The sequence below is a fragment of the Ptychodera flava genome, chromosome 11 (assembly GCF_041260155.1).
Source record: "Ptychodera flava strain L36383 chromosome 11, AS_Pfla_20210202, whole genome shotgun sequence".
Lineage (NCBI taxonomy): Eukaryota > Metazoa > Hemichordata > Enteropneusta > Ptychoderidae > Ptychodera > Ptychodera flava.
In genome coordinates this window covers 13,130,728-13,150,565 of record NC_091938.1, presented here as the reverse complement: position 1 = coordinate 13,150,565, position 19,838 = coordinate 13,130,728, and the positions used below count along the sequence as shown (strand labels likewise).

At 36.5% G+C, this 19,838-nt stretch overlaps 1 protein-coding gene across 1 annotated transcript in view; it reads right to left on the bottom strand.

The window, feature by feature from the left end:
• The window catches only part of LOC139143531 (1-phosphatidylinositol 3-phosphate 5-kinase-like), a 67,548-nt gene that overhangs the window by 4,169 nt on the left and 43,541 nt on the right, over window positions 1-19,838 (bottom strand). Inside the window, exons 39-42 of the mRNA XM_070713959.1 lie at window positions 18,337-18,465; window positions 17,607-17,703; window positions 16,939-17,100; window positions 16,085-16,159 (exon numbers count right to left, since the gene is read on the bottom strand). Coding sequence (XP_070570060.1) covers window positions 16,085-16,159; window positions 16,939-17,100; window positions 17,607-17,703; window positions 18,337-18,465 — 463 coding nt within the window. The remainder of the gene's footprint in view (window positions 1-16,084; window positions 16,160-16,938; window positions 17,101-17,606; window positions 17,704-18,336; window positions 18,466-19,838) is intronic.

The window sequence follows — 19,838 nt, the reverse complement described above, 5'->3', positions numbered from 1 at the left end:
GGAGCTGAGATCAAGTGTGAAGGCTGCGAAGAAAATACAGCCTCTCAGAAGTGTATAGAGTGTGAACATTATCTTTGCAACAGCTGTGTCAAGGTGCATAGAAATCTGTCTATTTCCCAGACACATCAACTAATGACCATCGGAGAATATGAAACAGAAAAGTTGACAAGCCCAGTTACAACACAGGCTGTGGAATATTGCGATGTTCATCCCAAGAATGAAGTCAAATTCTACTGTGAAAGCTGTCAGGTATCTGTCTGTTCCTGACTGTACCATAGTCAAACACCGAATACCAGAACATGTACACAGAGACTTGAAAGAAGCAGCAGATGAGTATCGCATTGAATTGAAAGCCATGGTTGACAAACTGAAAGTGAAAGAACAGGAAGTTGAGATGAGAAAAACCCAGGCCAAGCAGGTACACAGTGATCTTACAGAGCAGTGCAGCATGGAAGAACAAAAGGTGAGATTGAAAGCTGAAGAAATAAACCAGAAAATAAAGAGAGAAGAGCAGAGACTGATAGATGAATTGAAAAATAATTACAAAATGAAAATTAAAACGGCAGCCATTGATGTTGATGAGTTGGAGCTAAGGCATACCAACATTAAGAGTGTATTCAGTTACTTAGAGGCCCTGATGCACCATGGGAATGCCTCTCAAATTCTCTCCGCCAAAGGTGATGCAAGCAATCGTATCAATGAGTTAATTGCCATGGAAACTAAAGCAATGGCAGATCATGAGGAGCTTGCATTTACTCCAAGTGTTGAGTTCAGTGAGCATGGAATTCTGGGAGTTCTGAGATCTGAAGTGTGTATTTCAAAGTGTACCGTTGAAAATATTCCAAAGCAACTCATCAAAGGTGACTCTGCAGACTTGATAATTACAACCAGAGATTCAACAGGGACTCAAGTCATACCGAAACAACAGGTGACAGCTAAGATACAAAAACCTGATGCTTCATTGCAAGAGATTGATGTATCTGACAACGGAGATGGTACACACAAACTCACAGTGTCTGCACAACTGGATGGTGAATATCAAGTTACCATGACAATAGGAGATCAACTAATACCAGGCTGTCCTTTCACCATACCTGTCATCAAAGGATTGTTGAAGACCATCGGTGAAGAAGGAAGTGCTGAGGGACAGTTCAAGTTCCCCCATGGCGTGGCCATTAATAGGCAAAGAGACATTGTCACAGCAGACTGGGGGAACAATAGGTTACAGATATCAAACAGAGAGGGAGGGTTCAAGAAAACCCTGGAATTTACACAGTTTGAGAATCCTTTCAGACCATGTGACATAGCTATTTCAAGTGATAATACATACTATAGTTTAGATGATAACAATAATCAAGTAGTTGTCAGTGATGAGGATGGAAATGTCATCAGATGCTTTGGGCAAAATGAGTTGAAAGATCCACATGGTATTGTCATTAGCCCAGTAGATGGAAATGTCTATGTGACAGAAAGAGGGAACCACTGTGTCAGGGTCTACACAGAACATGGTGAATACCTCAGATCATTTGGGTCATTTGGCAAAGGTCAAGGGAAATTCAGTAAGCCCTGGGGTGTAGTCGTGGGAAGTACTGGAATGGCATTTGTAGCAGACTACCATAACCATTGTATCCAGGTATTCAGTGCGCATGAGAAGTATTTGTATTCCTTTGATTGTCAGGGCGAGGATGGTGAGACGAGAAAACCAAAGGGAATAACAATGGAAAATGACAAGTACATCTATGTCACCTGTGATAACCCCAGCAGTGTGCTGAAGTTTGAGAGTTGTGGCAAGTTTGTTGTTGTATTGAGAGCGACAAGGAAGGGTTTTACAAACCAACAGGCATTGCATTGACAGATGGTGCCTGGCAGGGTAGTTGTGGTTGATTGGGGCAATCACTGTGTCAAAGTGTTTACACAGTAATGTCAAATCATCAGTAAAAGATTGTATTCAGGTTACTAATATTGGTGAAATCTCATAATATACACTCACTGATTTCATTCAAATCTTTTGATATGAGTATATGATCACAAAATAGTAAAAGTATTGCCATTTTTTATGATTATTGCAAATGTTGTAGACAGCAGTGAGTGGACAAGAAATGCAATAAGAAAATGAGTGTTCCTACCTTCCTTTTTTGAGTCACATAGTATTTACAAAAGATTTAGACAGTCATCATCTTCTCAATATGTTATTAAAACCATTTTAAACTTGGGATTTTCTTTGTCTTGTACAGAGTGTTTTCATTTAATACCTGATTTTTAAATTGTCATCGTATCAGTTTTTGTATTTCTCTTCTTTTGAAGGCTTATAACAAAATAATAATAATAAAGTATAGAAATTTGTAAGGGTTATTTATGCTACTCTCATTACTTTATGATAAATTTAAACCTGAAAGGTGTATTCAGCTGATTAACGATTGAAAAGTTGTAATTTCAATGTAGTGTATATTCTAAAACTTTCCTTTGTAAATGACTATTTGAAAAAAAACAAGTGTGTTGCTGACTGACCAATGGAAATGCATACAGATATACTACATTGTAAAAGTGCTAAAAACCTGCCGAAAGAAGTCCGTATTTTTGTGAGTTTGTTTGTTGCAAGGAGAGTATATTGTCCTCTCACCAAAAAATCTGGACAGACCACTTTTTGAATTCATTTTTAATCATGGCTTTTTGTATCAAGTCTTTTGAAAAGAAAATGACAATATTCAACCTGGCCAGTAGTGACTTCATTTTATAAACAAGTCAATGATATTGGCAGTCACTGCTACATGTGGATGATTTTTTCCTAAACATTTTCTGTTGGGAGCATGATCTGTGTTATATCTTTTAGAAAGAACGTAGAACTTATTTCTTGTATGAGGAACATCACCAACTGTGCACATGATTGACATTTCATCTTGTAAAATGAAACTGCCATTGCTAAAATATTACCGGTCACACAAATTTCCCAATTGTGAAAACTTGATGATTGCTTTCAAGAATTACAGTGTTTCATAAGACTCAGTCATTAGTGCACTGAAAACCCTTTTATGCTATTTCAAATTGCATTAAGAAAAATGGGTTATCAATTTAATAATGATAGCTAATATCCGTTTGTATTTCAAGTACTTTTTGTATCCCTTTACCACAAGATTTCATCCTGCACTATGTATAATGTAAACAACATGGGGGTGACAGACACAATACAGAATTCCTAGAATATCAATGCTTCATGTTCTTGTTAAATTTATGATTCCTACATTGAGAATGGTAGCTTTTATCAATGATGATGATGAAAATATCTGTTTTGTATAGTGTTGCAATATTTCAAATTTAAAACACCATGTAAATGAGTATGAATTGCCGGCACTGAGCTGAGAGCTTGACATCAAATATTCAAGTATTGTCAGACAAGAACCTTTGAGTTTCTAAGTGCATTTACAAAGTACAAAAATACTGTCAAGGACAGTGTGCTCACATTCAGTTTGAATTGGTCCATTCAAGAAATATTTAAACCAGAAAACAAGAATGACAAAAGCAAATAAGGTCTGCAACTTAGGTACTGGAGGTCATCTTTAGCAGGGCTCGAAATTAACATTTTATCCTGGTAGTCATTTTGACCACCACATTTTAAATTTGGTGGTCATTTTAAGGAAACTGGTAGTCAATATTTTTTTTTGAACTGAATCATATTAATTATCAGGATTTTTGTATTCATGAAAAGAGAGGTCAATGTTATGGTGGGAGTCTTTGAACATGGCTGTACCCAAAATGTACATGTCTGTACAGTGGATAAAAAAAATAATACCTATGTTGGATAAAATAACTGATTTTGCCAACAACTTCTCATCTACTGACTCGTGCTTTATTGGAACCCAAATAACATGCAAACAGGTGGCACAATTCGTTCATGTTGTCTATCTTGCAATCATACTTTATACTTGCCAGAGTTCCAAAGTGATCGCTGCGTTGTCTAATGTTTTGTAATGATAAGTAGAAGGATTTTAAATTGTTTTTTCTGTTGCGAGAAATTATGAAATAATATTTAGTTTATTGGCACCTGTGAAGGCCCTGCGCCACAAAAAGGAACGAAACGTTATGTGTATCAATTTCTTCAAGGCCGATTGCAATGTTGTATTGGTGAAACGGTACCCTCGCCATCAGACAAACCGGCAACCACTGAAATACTAAATTTTTCATTGGTGGTCAAAATGACCACCAGTTACAGAATTTGGAGGTCAAGCGTGGAAATATGGTGGTCATTTGACGCAAGACAACCACTAATTTCGAGCCCTGTCTTTAGGAACATGCATATCAACTTCTATAGCAATGGGACAAGCAGATCCTACATACATAAGCAAATGTCAACAAAAAAATTAGCCAGAGAAGCTTAGGAAAAAGAAAAGGTGGGAGAATGGGGAAAAATAAAGAGTGGGAAAAAATGTACAAGGGATCTGGTAAAAAGTAATGCTACTTCATCAATCTTCTAGCCCCTACCCCCTCCTGAATACCACCCCTTGGTTGACCATGTTTACATAAGACAAGCTGGCAGGAAATGTATTTACAACCTTGGGGATGTTTTAATTAATGATATGAGTGCTATCATTCAAATGTAAACAGCACTTAAATTAGTTACAGACAGTGAAACTCCTTCCACTGTGGAGGGATTACGACATCTGGAATTATCCTGGATCCAAATTTCTCATCAGTCTTGTGTGTCTTACATGCAAAAGTTGCAAAAATCGGTTCGCAATGAAAATTTACCTCAGCTTTGTTTTCTGGATCAACTTTACTACAAATTGATACCAAATATGACAAAATTATGTTCACAGCCTTCCAAACTGTCTCACAACACATCCTGGGTTTGTGTAGGTCATTTAAGGTCACAAACTGAGAAAATTACCTAAAATATGAAAGTTTGGGGGTTTCCAAACACCTTGAGCAGAAAATTTATCTATTAACATCCTACAAAGCTATCAGACAAGTAATTTTGAGAACAAGTTTTCTTCACCAAAAATGACAAAATTGTCTTAAAAATACAAATTTGTATATTTCAGGACAACTTCCACATAATAACTATTGTCATCCCTGGACATCTGTACACCAAATACAAAGCTGTCTGTCCAGGGGCTTTGAAAAGACAATATTTTTTAAGATTTTTTGACAAAAACTGACAAAAATTGCCCAAAAACAGTAATATTTGCAATGTTGTCGTTATCTCAACATTACAAGGGTAACATCCTTGTAAACATCCAATCAGAGAAGAAGAAATTTTACTAATTAAATGAGAAAAATAACCAAGAAATTCAGCAAAAATACAAAATTCAAGATATCTTCAAAATATTCACAAAACTGATTTTGATCAACCTTAGGAACCTGTACATCAAATATCAAAGCTATCAGCTTAGTAGTTTTTGATTAAAAAATTTTTGACCAAAAATTTGGAAAATTACCCCAGAATTACAAATATGAAAATTTCAATTCAATTTGTATAAACTTGACTGAGGTCATCCTGAGGAACATGTATACCAACTTTCAAAGCAATCAGATGAGTGGTTTCAGAGAAAAAGATTTTTTGACTAAAAACTGAAAAAATTACCCCAAAAATAGAAACATGCAAATTTCATCCAAATTTTTAACACCTACTTTAGAATACCTAAAGGAACCTGCACACCAAGTTTCAACCCTATCTGACCAACGGTTACAGAGTTTTAGCAATTTGCAGGGTTTTTCCTTTTTCCCCTCATTTGCATATTTTTGACACTGACAAGTTCATTTGAACAAATTCACATCTCCACCCCTAGGTGCACCTATACACCAAATACTAAGACAGTAGGTGCTGCAGTTTAGGTGTTTTTGATTTGGACGGACATACATACATACATACATACATACATACATACATACATACATACATACATACATACATACATACATACATATCGGTACATACATACATACATACATACATACATACATACGTACATACATACATACAGACATGCAAATCAGATGCAAATGAACTGATTCAGCTTATACGATAACCTCACATTGGTATACCAAATGTGAGCTAATAAAAAATTGAATTATGTATTGGAATTTCTATTGTTTACTTACAGGATTCAATTATGATTACACTGTACTATACTTCATACAAAATATACAGCATCATCATGTACTTTGATAGTTTCTTCTGTATTTCTTTACACTATCATTTTATCAAATGATGTGATGATTCTGATGAACTCAACTTTAACAAGATTTAAAATACTGTTTGGCAATCTTTTTCTCACCTTTCCGTCTCATTTTCCTGTAGACTGGTCATTGCAAATGAAAAGAGTTGGGCTGCATTACAACTGAATGATGGAAGGGTTCAATGTGAAAGCTTGGATTGTTGATCCCTTTTTACATTTCAGTATATAAAGATAAAATGAGAAATATAACTACTGTAAAGGATTTTGATTGATACTAAATAGTATCCAGGGACAACTTAATAAAGTCGAACCTGTCTTAGTGGTCACCCTAACAGAGCAGTCACCTAATGGTCACCTAGTGGCAGTCCTGTAAACTTTACATGTTAAAGGTCCTCTATGGAACAGACATCTCTCTTAATATTTGGTCAATGGTCACGTGGTACAAAACCTGAGTATAATGGTCAGCATATCTGACTGTGAATGACCTCTGCCAAAAAACGCTTTGAATGAAAAGAAATGAATCTATTTTCATTGACTTTATATCTGCATTACAATTCTTTCAGAGATGAAATGCAAACGAACAACTTCTGTCAATTTTGTCGCTAATTTCAAAGTGTCGCTAGGAAAACAGTCATAACTAAGGTATGCATGTATGATTGAACTTTATTATGATTGATGTTGTCTGCTCCTAAATTCACCACTTGGTACACCACCCACACCCCACCAAAAGTACTGTCCCCTCTGCTCTGTGTCAGTTCTCTGTCAATCATTTGTTTGAAAAAAGATGTCACAAGAGCAAAGAGCAAAAAAACTTATCTCCTTTCCAGTATTGCCACAGCAGTCCTCTATAGAAAGACCATCTTCATATATTGGTCACTTTTCTTGGTGCCTTGTGTGACTACTATACACAGGTCTGACTATAATTAATTGTTCTAAAAAGTCACAGCATTATTGTGCGTTCACAATGACGGAGCTTCAGGATCTTACTGTTGATTGGCTTTTGTTTGTCGACATTCAAATATGTCTTGTTTCAGATTTCTTATTTCAGAACATTTCAAAGTTTATAAATACATTGTACAGTTTTCATTCCATTTCTATCACTGAAATATTAATGGTAGCTGAAAGATAATATTCATCTGATCATTTTTCATGATTTTCGTGGGAGTGAAAACTTTTCTGAGCAACGTTTTTGATGTAATGTGAAGTTCAATAAATAATGGAAATCAACACTTTCTAGTCATAAGTATCTCACTGAATTATTGTAAATGAATATCATTCTTTTTTGCTTCCGTTCACAATACATGTAAACTGTTAAATTATAAAACGATTATCAAACGTCTGCCTTCTCGCATTTAACTAGTGTTTTGATGTAATACATACACTTTTATTGATTTTGCTGAAGCATGTATCCAAGCAATGTTTGGATTCTGTCCTGTCATGCTTCAGAACCCTCGATGTCGATAAATGCTATTTTGAAATTGGGAAAAATCATGGATATATATGCAATTATTAGAAAATGTTCAACACCAATGGTTTGGTTAGGATCTGTGAAAGTATACCGGTACTGGTACATCAAATTGTGCGTGGCAACTGTAAAACACACTAAACTATGCATACCATTTATGTTTTGAACACACTCTCTCACAGCTCCCTGCTGGCTATGCACTGGTGTAACCTGGCTCAGCACAAGCTGGCATGGCTGGCTCAGCAAGCTGGCTGAGCTGTACCAGCTCACCAAAGCTAGGCTACACCATTTCTCAAGTGTCTATGGCTACACAAGCCATAGTGCGTAGCCAGCGAGGGACTGTGAGCGATTCTAAATGCTGTCAACCCTACAACTTCAATACCCAGACTGCTTTGCTAAATTTTTAATTCTGTTATGCTGTTATTATAAAATGATCATCCTCTTTACTTCAAAGGATCTAAAAGAATATCGTACCAATGAAATTCTGTTACAAGAAGTCATAGCTTTTGGTATGCACATGCAAAATATAAATATCAAATACATGTCCAAACATATTAATATTATACAGACCCTGAAGATCCTTTCAGCACAAAAGTGCCCAAGTATCAAAAATATAGATCATAAAAGCATGAAATTTGATGGTGATACGAATATCAAATTTCTATTTAATTTTAACCCTGTTGTCATATTTCACTGTTTTGAGGTTCAACTATGCCAATACCAGTCAGGTAACAATACAGGTAGTTTGAGTATCTTCATTGACCCTTGATTAATTGCTTAATATGTAAAACCTAGATGATTGCAGCTGCCAAATTGATTGCATTGCCAGAAACTGGAACAGCCATTCTTTGTCAGTATCATAATGGAAGACTGAGATCACAGAAATCATTGAATTTTTTTTAACAGTGTTTTCGCTAAAAGCCAGCAGCCGGCGAAAATAGCTGCCTGGCAAGTCAAAAAAGCATGTGACCTGCCGGCTGGTGTCACACTAGTAAAGTACTATATGTCGCATTTTCACTGAAGCCTTGCCCATATGTCTGAAATAACAGAGAAAACGACGTTAAACTTGCCAAAATGTCCCGATAAAACTCGTACGTCGTACTTCCGTAAACACATACAATCTAGAAATGCTTTACGTACTACGCCCAATCAGATTAAGCGTTCTTACTCACTCTTCCCAATGCATGGAAATTTACATAGGACAAGATCTCACCACGACGTAATCATTGCAGTGATTGGCCGATTTTGTTTCGCGCCCTCTAGCATGTTCTGAGTGAATTTTCTCAAACAACAAACGCAATGGCGGCATCTGAAGGACGAGTGCGAGCGATCGGAAGTGCCAAAAAGAAATCTAACGATATTCAGCAGTACTTTACGAAAAAACAAAAATTAGACAAAGGTAAACGTAAGTGAATCATGCGTTCTTAAAATGTAACTAGCGAATTTTTGTATTTGCTGATTGTACCGGGTATAATGTCGAGCCGATGCCATCAACATCGTGATCGTGCCGGACGATGCACGAACGATCAACAAATTTCGTTCACTCCGACGGCGTTGTTTTAAGGCTGTCGTAAAACGAATTTTCATAAACTTGTCATGTGCTCGGCATTCTGTTTTATTTCCTGTACTTTATCGCCAGTAAAATACAATTTTATGGTGCTGGCAACAACAAAATAAACGGTAGCATATTTTAGAAGTTCTAACGTGAGAAATGTCAAAGAGTAAAACTGCCAATTGGTGTTCAAGTGAGGCGTACGTTGAAAGATTTAGTACAGTCAACAGTTTGTTTATGCATGGACGTTACGTCCATGGTTTATGTCAGCATATGTTTTCATTTTGTTTGTAATATGTTCTTTTTTTTTTCGTTTCAATATTGGTGATGATTACTGATAAAGGTACACAAAAAATGAGAAATGAGATGCTAAAAACCTTACTTTTCATACAATTTAACAACATCTTTGGTAATAAATTGTAAAGAAAATCAGGTGCTCAAGTGTCACCAAATAAGCACAATCAAACATAGTCACACAAAAAATCGCCAGCGTTTGGGAGGGGGGATACCCCTCTCCCAAACCCTCCCCCCGCTCGGCCGCTTCGCTCCCTTGCTCTTCTTCAGCCGCCTGTTATTTTATTTCTGCCGCCTGAAATAAAACTTAGAGATAACCCTGTTTAACCTTGTGTTAATTTTTTCCAACTTGGCTTGTCACACAGTACTACAGGTATCACAAAATGCACTTTAATTTGTACGATCAGAGTCCAGAATAAAGTTTGGCATGTCTCCCGTGTGTAGAGAAACTCCTAGATTTGTAACATAATGTCCCAAAGAACGTTACAGCAAGGTTGTTTTTTTACCTGCTACTTTGTTTTGTTTTGGTCATGCTTGATTGGGAGAGAAAAGAGCAGTATATTAAATTTGTCAACTATTGTATAGCCAAACATATAGAATAGTTTACAGGAAAATAGAAATTGTGACATGCAATTTAACATACAAAAATGTATCGATTTTTTTTCAACAGACACAACAAAAGAAATTTATATGTTCACAGTTTACTGAGGATAACCACCTAAGTTGGTCATTGCTTGTCTTTCAAAAAGATGACATTTGTAGTACCAGCAAAACTTAATGGCCATTTAGTCTCAAATTTGATGCCTTGACTACAATGTCTCAACGTACTTCTACTATGTAGAATAAAATGATAAATTTTTTTTGTGTTTAATCTCCAGATTGAAATGAAGAACAGAAAAAGTTATTACTGGTCGATAGCTACTCTGTGGAACAGATCAGAGGGACGAGGATTTTTTCTACTACTGTCTGATTAATTACCTGCCAGATCTGCCAAGTTACCAAGAGGGGAACTGAACCAAAGCCTAGTTTCACGTACTTATCATGACTAAAATCAATGCATATCCCCTGACTTGTCAGAACAATTGCATATTTTGTCATATGCAACGCTACAAAAATGTGCTTGATACAAATATACTATTCTACAAACGACCCTGACCTCAGATTTACATTATATCATGAAATAGATGAGGTGATCAAAGAATCAGGTTATCGAAACTCCCTATCTTAGTGTACCATATTCATACAGAATTTCTTTAGTTCATTAACTTTACTACTGGTGGTTTTTATGACGTCAAACTGAAGTATTTGCAATATCATGTTGGGGGAGCCCTTATTTGGCTACTGCTCTGTACCAGTCTGTAGTTGCTTCACTGGCACACCTCTGCATAATGGCTGTTGCTCATGGACGAAAAATTTTGGATGAAATTGGTGACAACTTTCTGCAGTGTACCATCTGTAAGAAGCAGTTCAAGTCTCCTAAAATTCTACCATGTCTACACACATTTTGTGAGCAGTGTTTGGTCAAACTGTTCAGAAGAAACATTTCTGACCTGTCCACAATGTCGACAGCAATATCAGCTTCCTGTTGGAGGAGTGCCAGCGATAAAATCCAACTTCTTTATGAACAATCTGATTGAGATATTCAAGGAAAATCTGGAATTTATGCAGGGAACTGAGATACGATGTGGGTCTTGTCAAAAAACAGCTACTCACAGGTGTGTGCAGTGTAAACATTATCTATGTGATGGCTGTCTTATGGTACACAGAAGTTTACCAGTCACAACGAATCATCAACTTATGACCATTGAACAATATAAAACAGCAAGGTCATCCGGTCTAGATACAGTTCAAGCAGTGGAATATTGCAGTGACCATACTGAGACTAAATTGATTTCTACTGTGAAACCTGTCAGGTACCTGTCTGTTCAAACTGTACCATAGTTAAACATCGCATACCAAATCATAATCACAGAGACTTGAAAGAGGCAGCAAATGAGTATCTCACAGAGTTGAAAACCATGATTAAGGACCTTAAGGTAGCTAAATACCTTTTAGACACTTTCAGATTTTTATTTTTTTCTCAATTGAACACGTCCCAAACCCCAATAAAGTATACATTTTCTGAAAGCCCTGATATAGAGCTATCCGACCAAGCACAGTACACGGTCATTATTTGCATAAGAGTCACGTGACAAGCGTTTTGCTGAAGCTTCAAAAAAATGGTTTTTCCCGCCTTATGCAAACACGCTGCAAGATTTCCGGTTGGAATTTCTTCATTGACAAGCTTGACAATATCCTTTAAAAGTGTGTCTGCAATTTTTTCCCAGAGGCTCCATTCAAATTATATGGCGTGATAATTAAAATTCCTTGAAAAGCACCTTCATCTAAAACCTTTAAGAGCGCATTAAAAAAAAAACAAAGGCATATAAAGAAAATCCCAGACACGGTTTTGAAGGATATTGTCAAGGCTTGTCAATGAAGAAATTCCAACCGGAAATCTTGCAGCGTGTTCGCATAAGGCGGGAAAAACCGGTTTTTGGAAGGTTCAGCAAAACGCTTGTCACGTGACTCTTATGCAAATAATGACCGTGTACTGTGCTTGGTCGGATAGCTCTATATCAGGGCTTTCAGAAAATGTATACTTTATTGGGGTTTGGGACGTGTTCAATTGAGAAAAAAATAAAAATCTGAAAGTGTCTAAAAGGTATGTAGCTACCTTAAAGACAAAGAGGATGACACTGTAAAAAAAAAACTCCTGGCCAAGCGGATACACAGTGATCTCACAGAACATTGCAGCAGAGAAGAAAAGAAGGTGAAAATGAAAGCAGAAGAAATCATTAAGAAAATAAGGAGAGAAGAGCAGAGACTAGTCGATGAACTGAAAAACAACTACAAAATAAAAACAAAAAGAGCTGCCAATGACATTAATCAGCTGGAATTGCAACATGGTAACATAACAAGTGTACGCAGTTACATAGAAACACTGATACATTATGGTAATGCTGCTCAAATTCTTTACACAAAGAGTGATGCCGGAAACGTATCAAGCAACTTATTACCGCGGAAACTGAAATAAAAAAAAGACTATGAAGAAGTCATATTTACACCAGGCGCAGATTTCAATGAGCAGGGAATTCTGGGAGTTCTGAGATCTGATGTAGCTCCCCTGAAGTGCACAGTTGCTAATATTCCAAAGCAACTTTTCAAAGGTGACTCTGCAGACCTGCTGATTACAACCAGAGATTCCTTGGGAAATCTAGTCATTCCAAAACAACAGCTGACAGCTATGGTACGAAAACCTGATGCATCGCGGGAAGAAATCGATGTAGCAGATAATGGAGATGGGACACATACAGTAACTGTTTTCGGACAAACTGATGGTAAATATCAATTACCGTGACAATAGGAAACCAACGAATACGAGGCTCACCTTTTGTTATACCTGTCATTAAAGGATTGGTAAAGATCATTGGCAGTGAGGAAGAGTTAACGGAAAATTCAAGTTCCCCCATGGAGTGGCAATAAACAAAAACAGAGACATTGTCACAGCGGATCCAGAAAATTGCAGGTTACAGATAATCACCAGAGAGGGCACATTTAAAAAAACCTTGACATTCAAACAGTTTGGGCAGGTTTTCAGACCGTGGGATATTGCTGTATCAAGTGATAATACATACTATAGTTTAGATAACAACAATCATCAAGTGGTGTAAGTGATGAAAATGGACATGTCACAAGACACTTTGGACAACAGGAGTTGAAAAATCCATACTGTATTGGGATAAGCCCCGTAGATGGCAATAACTTTGTAACAGATCAGGGTGGGCATTGTGTCAGAGTTTACACCAAAGATGGTAAATATCTTGGGTCATTTGGATCACGAGGTGAAGGTCCAGGGGAATTTAATTGTCCTTGGGGTGTCGTCATAACAAGTACTGGGACGATATTTGTTGCAGACCACCATAACCAACGTATTCAGGTCTTCAATGCTCAGACACAGTATCTGTATGCCTTCGATTGTCAGTGTGAAAATGGCATGTTAAGAAACCCTAGGAAAATATCAATTGAAAATGATAAATATGTCTATGTCACTACTGATAGCAACCATTGTGTACTCAAGTTTGAGTGTGGTGGTAAGTTTGTTTGTCATGTCGATACTGACAAGGATGGGCTAGATGACCCAATCGGTATAGCACTGACAGATGATGTACCGTGCAGGGTGGTTGTAGCTGATAGGAACAACCACTGCATCAAAGTGTTTGTGCAGTGAAACAGAACAATCAACATTGTTTGGGACTGATTGTGTTTGTTAGCGATATTGACTAATCCCAAGATGGATTGCTTGTGACACGCCATTCTTACACTGTCAAATTTCAAGTAGTAACTTTTAATGCTGCAGTATGTGCATGTTGTACCATGTTTAAAAGTGACAAATGAATGAGTTTGCCAAATACTGCATCTTGTATTTGTAACTATCAGCGTCTCTCTGATGTCAAGTCAGTTGTGATCCCTTCTCGCTTCTACATTCATGAACTAAACTAAATGATATTTGGCCCTCATGGAGATATTATCCAGGGCAAACTTATATAAAGTTTTCGATGAAGTAGTGAATAACTCACACTGGATCACCATCTTTGTAAACTGGGCTATTTTTGCCTGTGTACAGGTACTTAGGGGGTCTAACTTTAGTTCCTTTTTATAATCACATTAATATTCAAGTATTTGTTCAAACATTTTCTGCATTAAAATATTCCAACTTTGTACCAAAATATTCCCTCTTTGCCCAATTTTCCTACAGCATTGATGATATCTGGGAGATAATGTTCAATTCAACTTCTCGTACGTTTATACGGTATCTTTGGTGACTTAAAATTTCTTTCTGAATAAATATTAATGTGATAAGGGGGAATCAATATGACAATTATAAGGTTAGATAGTTTTGGGTAGAAACTGAGATTGTGGCTGAAATATTGAGACCAAAAGTTGTGTTGTATAAATGAATAAAACATAATTTTTGCTACAATTTTTGTTATTGTACACTGATGAATCGAAGTAAACATTTATATGACACTGATGTAGTCTCACATGTGCTTTCTTGTACATGCATAACAGACTGATATACATACATATACACACAGACAATAAAGCCCCTAACAGTAGCATTGTCACACTGGGGTGCTTCACAGTTTCGCCCAGCACCCAATGAATATTTTTAAAATCCCCTGCCAAATTTTTGTTTTGGTAAAAAATGAAATGATAGGTCTTTCTATGTAAAACTGATGTCAGTGTGTGTCCAAAAGTTATGCATAGGATGACCTTAGGAGAATTGCAAGTGCTATCTACCTGTACAAATGCAAACATGTTAGAGTTTATTTGAATTTCTTTTGTTAGTGCTATACACCAGAGAAAAAGAATGTTCAAGGGCGTGCTCAATGCCTTAGTGAGAGAACTTCCCCTTTAACATGTCCAATCCCTCGTTAGGTATACCGTATTGGTCACAACCACAATCTCATGAACCAGTATGAAATGAGAATAATTGATAGACAACGTACGTAGCTAAATTAATAATACTCAGAATAAACTCTACATCAATTTCTCAGCCTATCTGACAGAGTAAGTTTATTGCAGTTCGAAATTACACTGATTTTACAATAACTGGAGATAATGTGTGATGATTCGGTTACATTGTGGCACATCAATTAATAATTGAATTTTGGAGAAAAACTCGGAATAAAACATGTCATCAGCTGATCAGCATCTATTGCATTTTATTACAGTACCAGTACATGTAGGGAACATACATTTGTTACATGTATAAGCAAGCAAACTTTCTAAGATCAAATAGTCTGTGTCCAGTAGAAATAATAACATAGCAGTGAACTTTGTGATAGGCACCAGTCAAACTCGTAAAAGATGAAAACTAATTACTTCAAACAATAAAGATGTGTGTTTCAAGGAAGAAAACTACTGTAGTGGATCGGGACAGCAATGACGTTAGGAGAGCAGAGACGTCATATACAGGACTGTTCTATTTGGAAACAGGGGACATGGACAGTTAATGAATGAAAAGTATCAGAAAAACATGTTCTTATTCTCACAAATGGGCCACAACTTCACACATCAATTGATCTAGCCATGCTAACACTGATTTTAGAATTCTTTCTTTGAGTTTAATAAGGTAGGGGCTTAAACATGAATGTATGTCATTTTCAAAAATAACCTAAAAATGGGGAGGGACTTATACTTGATCATGGGTTAAACTGGGATGAGTATGGAATAGAAGTACACCAACAATAGGGATTTATATAAGTCAAAGGAAGAAAGGATTAAAAATGGACAACAGTGACAAATGACAGTTTTTCAGGAATATTTTTATTACAAATTTTTAAAAAGAAAAGCATGACCATAAAAAAATTATTTCTCTGGGTAGACAGGCAATTTAATCATACAAGTTACATTATTGCGCCATAATAGTTTGATCAAAAAGTTGACATGAACTGTTTGCACTGTGCCTTAAAGTTTATAATCAATGTTACTTTCACAAGCACAACAAATTTTTTTGTGACACTGTGTGTTTTGTAAAATGTTTGTCATCCTTACCTTGTCCTCCTAGGATGCCGGATGACTTTACCACCATCTCCAGTTTCTTGTCCCATGTAAACGTACGAATGTAATCTGGAATAAAGCAGACATTAGAAATTGGCGTCATTATTCTTGATTCTTGCTAAATCAAACAAAATTTGACCCCTTAGGTCAGTTGTAAAAATTCCTTGCTTGACAACATACAGTGAATGGTGAACAGACTGAGGGTGCATGTCTATCAATCCTTCATTTGTAAAGCTGTCAACAGTGCACAAAATTAACTTTGACATGTTGTGTGCATGTCTAAAATATTAAGTCTTTATTTCCTTCACCTATCACTAGGAAATTCTTTTGAATATTAATTATCAGGCTAAAGCTAATTAATTATCAAAGTATCTGACAGACTTAATATCATTCAACATGCATGCTTATTTTGTTTAAATGTTTCTTTTTTTTTTCTTTTAACCAGTCACATTTTGCACATTCACAAATGCAACACAGTATCCTCTTTTGAGAGAATTATAGTGATCAGGACACTTGATGGCTATTGAAGGCAGTAGACGTTTCATCCGTGATTCATCTCCACATTGTGCGAACTTGACATCCTGCCACCATGTGCAATGTACGTTACAATAGCAAAAATACAAGGAAGAGACACATTGCCATAGCAACAACTGGTTACAATTGTGACATTATTTTTATACCTTGTCATCAGCTTGTTTGTGTACCAAGTTACATTAGGTATTTTGAGAGTGATAGTGCAAAGGGGTGACCTTACCCAAGTTAATGCTCAAAGTTTGATAACTACATTTTTGCACATTGTTACTTCCTACAGTGTTTATCAAAGATCAGGTTCACCTGGTTTGACTTACCAATGATTCCCACCACCAGTTCTTTCCTACTTTCATCAATCCCCACCAGCAGTGAATAATCCATGACTAAATGATCGGATAAGAACTGGGAATCTTTGTAAATGGCCATGGTCAATGCTGTCTTAGAGTGGGTACGGATGTACAAAGGGGAATCCATAACATCTGCAAAACAAATAAAAAGTCAGTCACGGGGAGGAATGTTAAACAGAAGGAAACAAGATATACATATGTTAACCTTTAATCCCTACTTCCATGTATGTTGGTCCAATACTTCCTTCAGAACAATTGGGTTGTACCACAAAGTGGGGGAAAAAAGGGGTGGATCTGGTGTAAATAAACATACATGTATTAATGAATTTCCAGTATGGGATGTTCACAATCTGAATTTGTCATGACAAGTATGACAGCCTGTCAACTAGAATGGCAATATGGAGTATCCAAAATATGAACTAACCTTTCGGTGTATTGTATCACAGTTGATAAATTTGTTACATTTATCAGGAAATTCAGTACATGCTCGATTTGGATTCCAACTCACAACTTCCAGCGCCTATCCACCTCTCTTTGATATTGACAATTGACATAAAAAGATTACCAAGACAGAGAGTACACGCTAGCTTTGAACAAACATGAAAGAAAAGTAAGTCGTGTCCTCAGAATCAACTCACATTTCAGTAAATTTTCATCCATCAACACCAAATCCTCTGTTTCTTCACCTGACACCTTGACATGGCGATTTCTCATCGACCCCTTCAGGTCAAATACCTAGAGAAAGAACAATTATTACATTAATTTTAAATTTCATTACCACTTGATATGACAAGCATGCAACTGGACAAAAATTTCAGGAGGAAATTTAACAACTTTGGGGAGATAGCTAAGGATGTTCTTAGGGCAGAGGACTCCCCTGAAACACATACAGGTTGGTAGGAGACTATGCAACGATGACCAAACCAAGCCATGCAGACCTGATTACAGATGAACTTTAACACAAGGTTACATACAGCAGTTTCCATCAACCAAAGTTATGAAATGTTCTTTGCATCCCATATCAAACATAAGAATTTGGCAAAACCAAGATGGGCAGTGCCCACTTAAAGGTATAACTGTCACCTGTTCCAATTTTGCCACAGTTACCATGGAAAGAGAAAATCTAACCAATCACAGATTTTAAGCAGGTGGCCGCTTTTTAAAAACAGCGCCCTCACATGGGCATTTTGAATACCAAGGAACGCCCGTTTGACCATATATGGGCATATTTAGATTACAGGTGACTGTATACCTTTAATGATGTCCTGATTTGATTGCAAAACTAATACTTTCATTACTTATTCAACATTGATATTTCATAAAAAGTGATATGGTTTAGGGTCAATAATGTATCTTTTAAATCATTACCTGAGCCATTTTCCTGTCATAGAAGAGGTTTTCCATCACCAGCAGATCTTGTTTCATAGTGTTATTGGTTTGAGAGTTCCGGAACCCAACTCTGTACACACCAAGTATTTTAGCCAGAGCAGTTGGCCTCTGAGATACAAACAGGATGATAAAGAAAAGTGTTTTAATTTCTAAGATCATGTAGATCCGTGGGCGTGAACTCTGAGAAGGAATCTGATTGTCAATGTCAATGTAATCAGGGCACAGAAGAGGAAATGCAACAAGGCCATTTCCTATGTAACACTGATTATGCCATTTCCTTGCCCTATATGTGTGTGCCAGTGTGTGTTAGGCAAAGACAGTGTGAGCAGTCTGGCATGACCGAAAGATACTGGGTCCATACTAGGCTGGGAAGCAATTCAGATTATCTTAAGGGTATCTTTGTATTCATTCACATGAAACTGGAAAGGTACCTTAAAATAAACATGTTTCCAACCATGATGAGGATGTCCAAGTGTGCCATGAGTTTAAATTTCAAAATAAATTTGATAAATTACATATATCTGAATTCTTTTATTTTTTTTTGGCCATATCTTACATATGAAGATTGGCGATGTCTTTTAAATTTGTGAAAAATGTTTGTTGCCATAGAAAAAAACTAATGCATTGGATCATATTTCCTGGTCAGCCTTAGATACTTTAAATCAGTATTCCAAAGGCTATCGTATATTTCACAGTATTATTCAGTATTATGTCAAATTACATTTGTGGTTGTCTTCAACATCTCTGCATTAATTTTTATGGACTGTATCAGGGTAGGTGGTCTGTAATACTGAATAAAAGAATTCATAAAGTGTAACATATGGGCATATGGGACAGGTTATGCCTCATTTGTTTTAAAACCAACTTCTGACCTGATGATGATACATGTATTTGAACTGAGTGGGATAAAGGTATGGGCAGATGGGTCAAATCATTTGATGTACATAGAACATATGGGGTATAAACATGGGATGAAAACAATGTCTGGATTGCTGAGTTGGGTATACTTCATCAGGTGGTAAAATACACACAGAGTATGAAGGATACAATAGGGAAACATAAAAGCTTGATGGGTTCAGCACCGAGCATACCTGCACCTGGAGGTATGCTCTAAATTAAGATAGATGGGTATTTTACCTGCATTTCAAAGGCTGGTTGGACGTAGTGGAAATAATGCGGAGGAAATGGGTAAAATGGGTATCCTTATGTATATTTCAAAGGCTGTTGGGATGTACTAGGAGTAATTTAATGTGAAGCAAACAGGTTTAATGGGTATCTTTACCTGCATTTCAAAGGCTGTTTGGGCATAGTGGAAAAAAAAGGTTAAAGTTCCATAAGCTGTATTGTTTGGCTACTTTTCAGAACTTTTGTTTTGTGGTTTCCCTACACTTTCTGCAGTGAATCCCTGAATTGTAATTTAATGCCAAGTATTTAGCATATCAACACAACCTGTATGAGTATAATCCCCATTGTTATTGTTG